The 311-nt window shown below is 62.4% G+C and overlaps 1 protein-coding gene across 1 annotated transcript in view; it reads right to left on the bottom strand.

The window, feature by feature from the left end:
• Window positions 1–149: 149 nt before the first annotated feature.
• CTRL (chymotrypsin-like) overlaps window positions 150–311 on the bottom strand; it is a gene marked incomplete at its 5' end in the record, with an annotated part of 457 nt that continues 295 nt past the window's right edge. Inside the window, one exon of the mRNA XM_009877877.1 lies at window positions 150–311. Coding sequence (XP_009876179.1) covers window positions 150–311 — 162 coding nt within the window.

Raw genomic sequence — 311 nt, 5'->3', positions numbered from 1 at the left:
CCCCCCAGCCGGCGGCACGAGAGGGAAGGAGCCAGAAGCTGCAAGTGCTGATGCTTTATTATGAGGTTGGGGTGTCTTGCTGCCGGCTCTGTGGAGCTCACCGTGCCGGGGGGCAGCGCCTGGTGACGGGATCCCTCTGACACCGGCTCTCATCCCTGAGTGACAACGGAGTCGATCCAGTTTCGGAACTGGCTGACGTGGGTGTAGATGGCCGGCGCACGGACGTTGCAGTTGGTGGTTCCCCAGGAGACGATGCCGATCAAGGTCCAGCTGTCCCCATTCCGGTACACCAGAGGTCCACCACAATCACC

The sequence above is a fragment of the Apaloderma vittatum genome, unplaced genomic scaffold (genome assembly GCF_000703405.1).
Source record: "Apaloderma vittatum isolate BGI_N311 unplaced genomic scaffold, ASM70340v1 scaffold39531, whole genome shotgun sequence".
Classification (NCBI taxonomy): Eukaryota; Metazoa; Chordata; class Aves; order Trogoniformes; family Trogonidae; genus Apaloderma; species Apaloderma vittatum.
The sequence above is the reverse complement of the archived record's forward strand: the minus strand, read 5'-3'. Positions and strand labels throughout refer to the sequence as shown.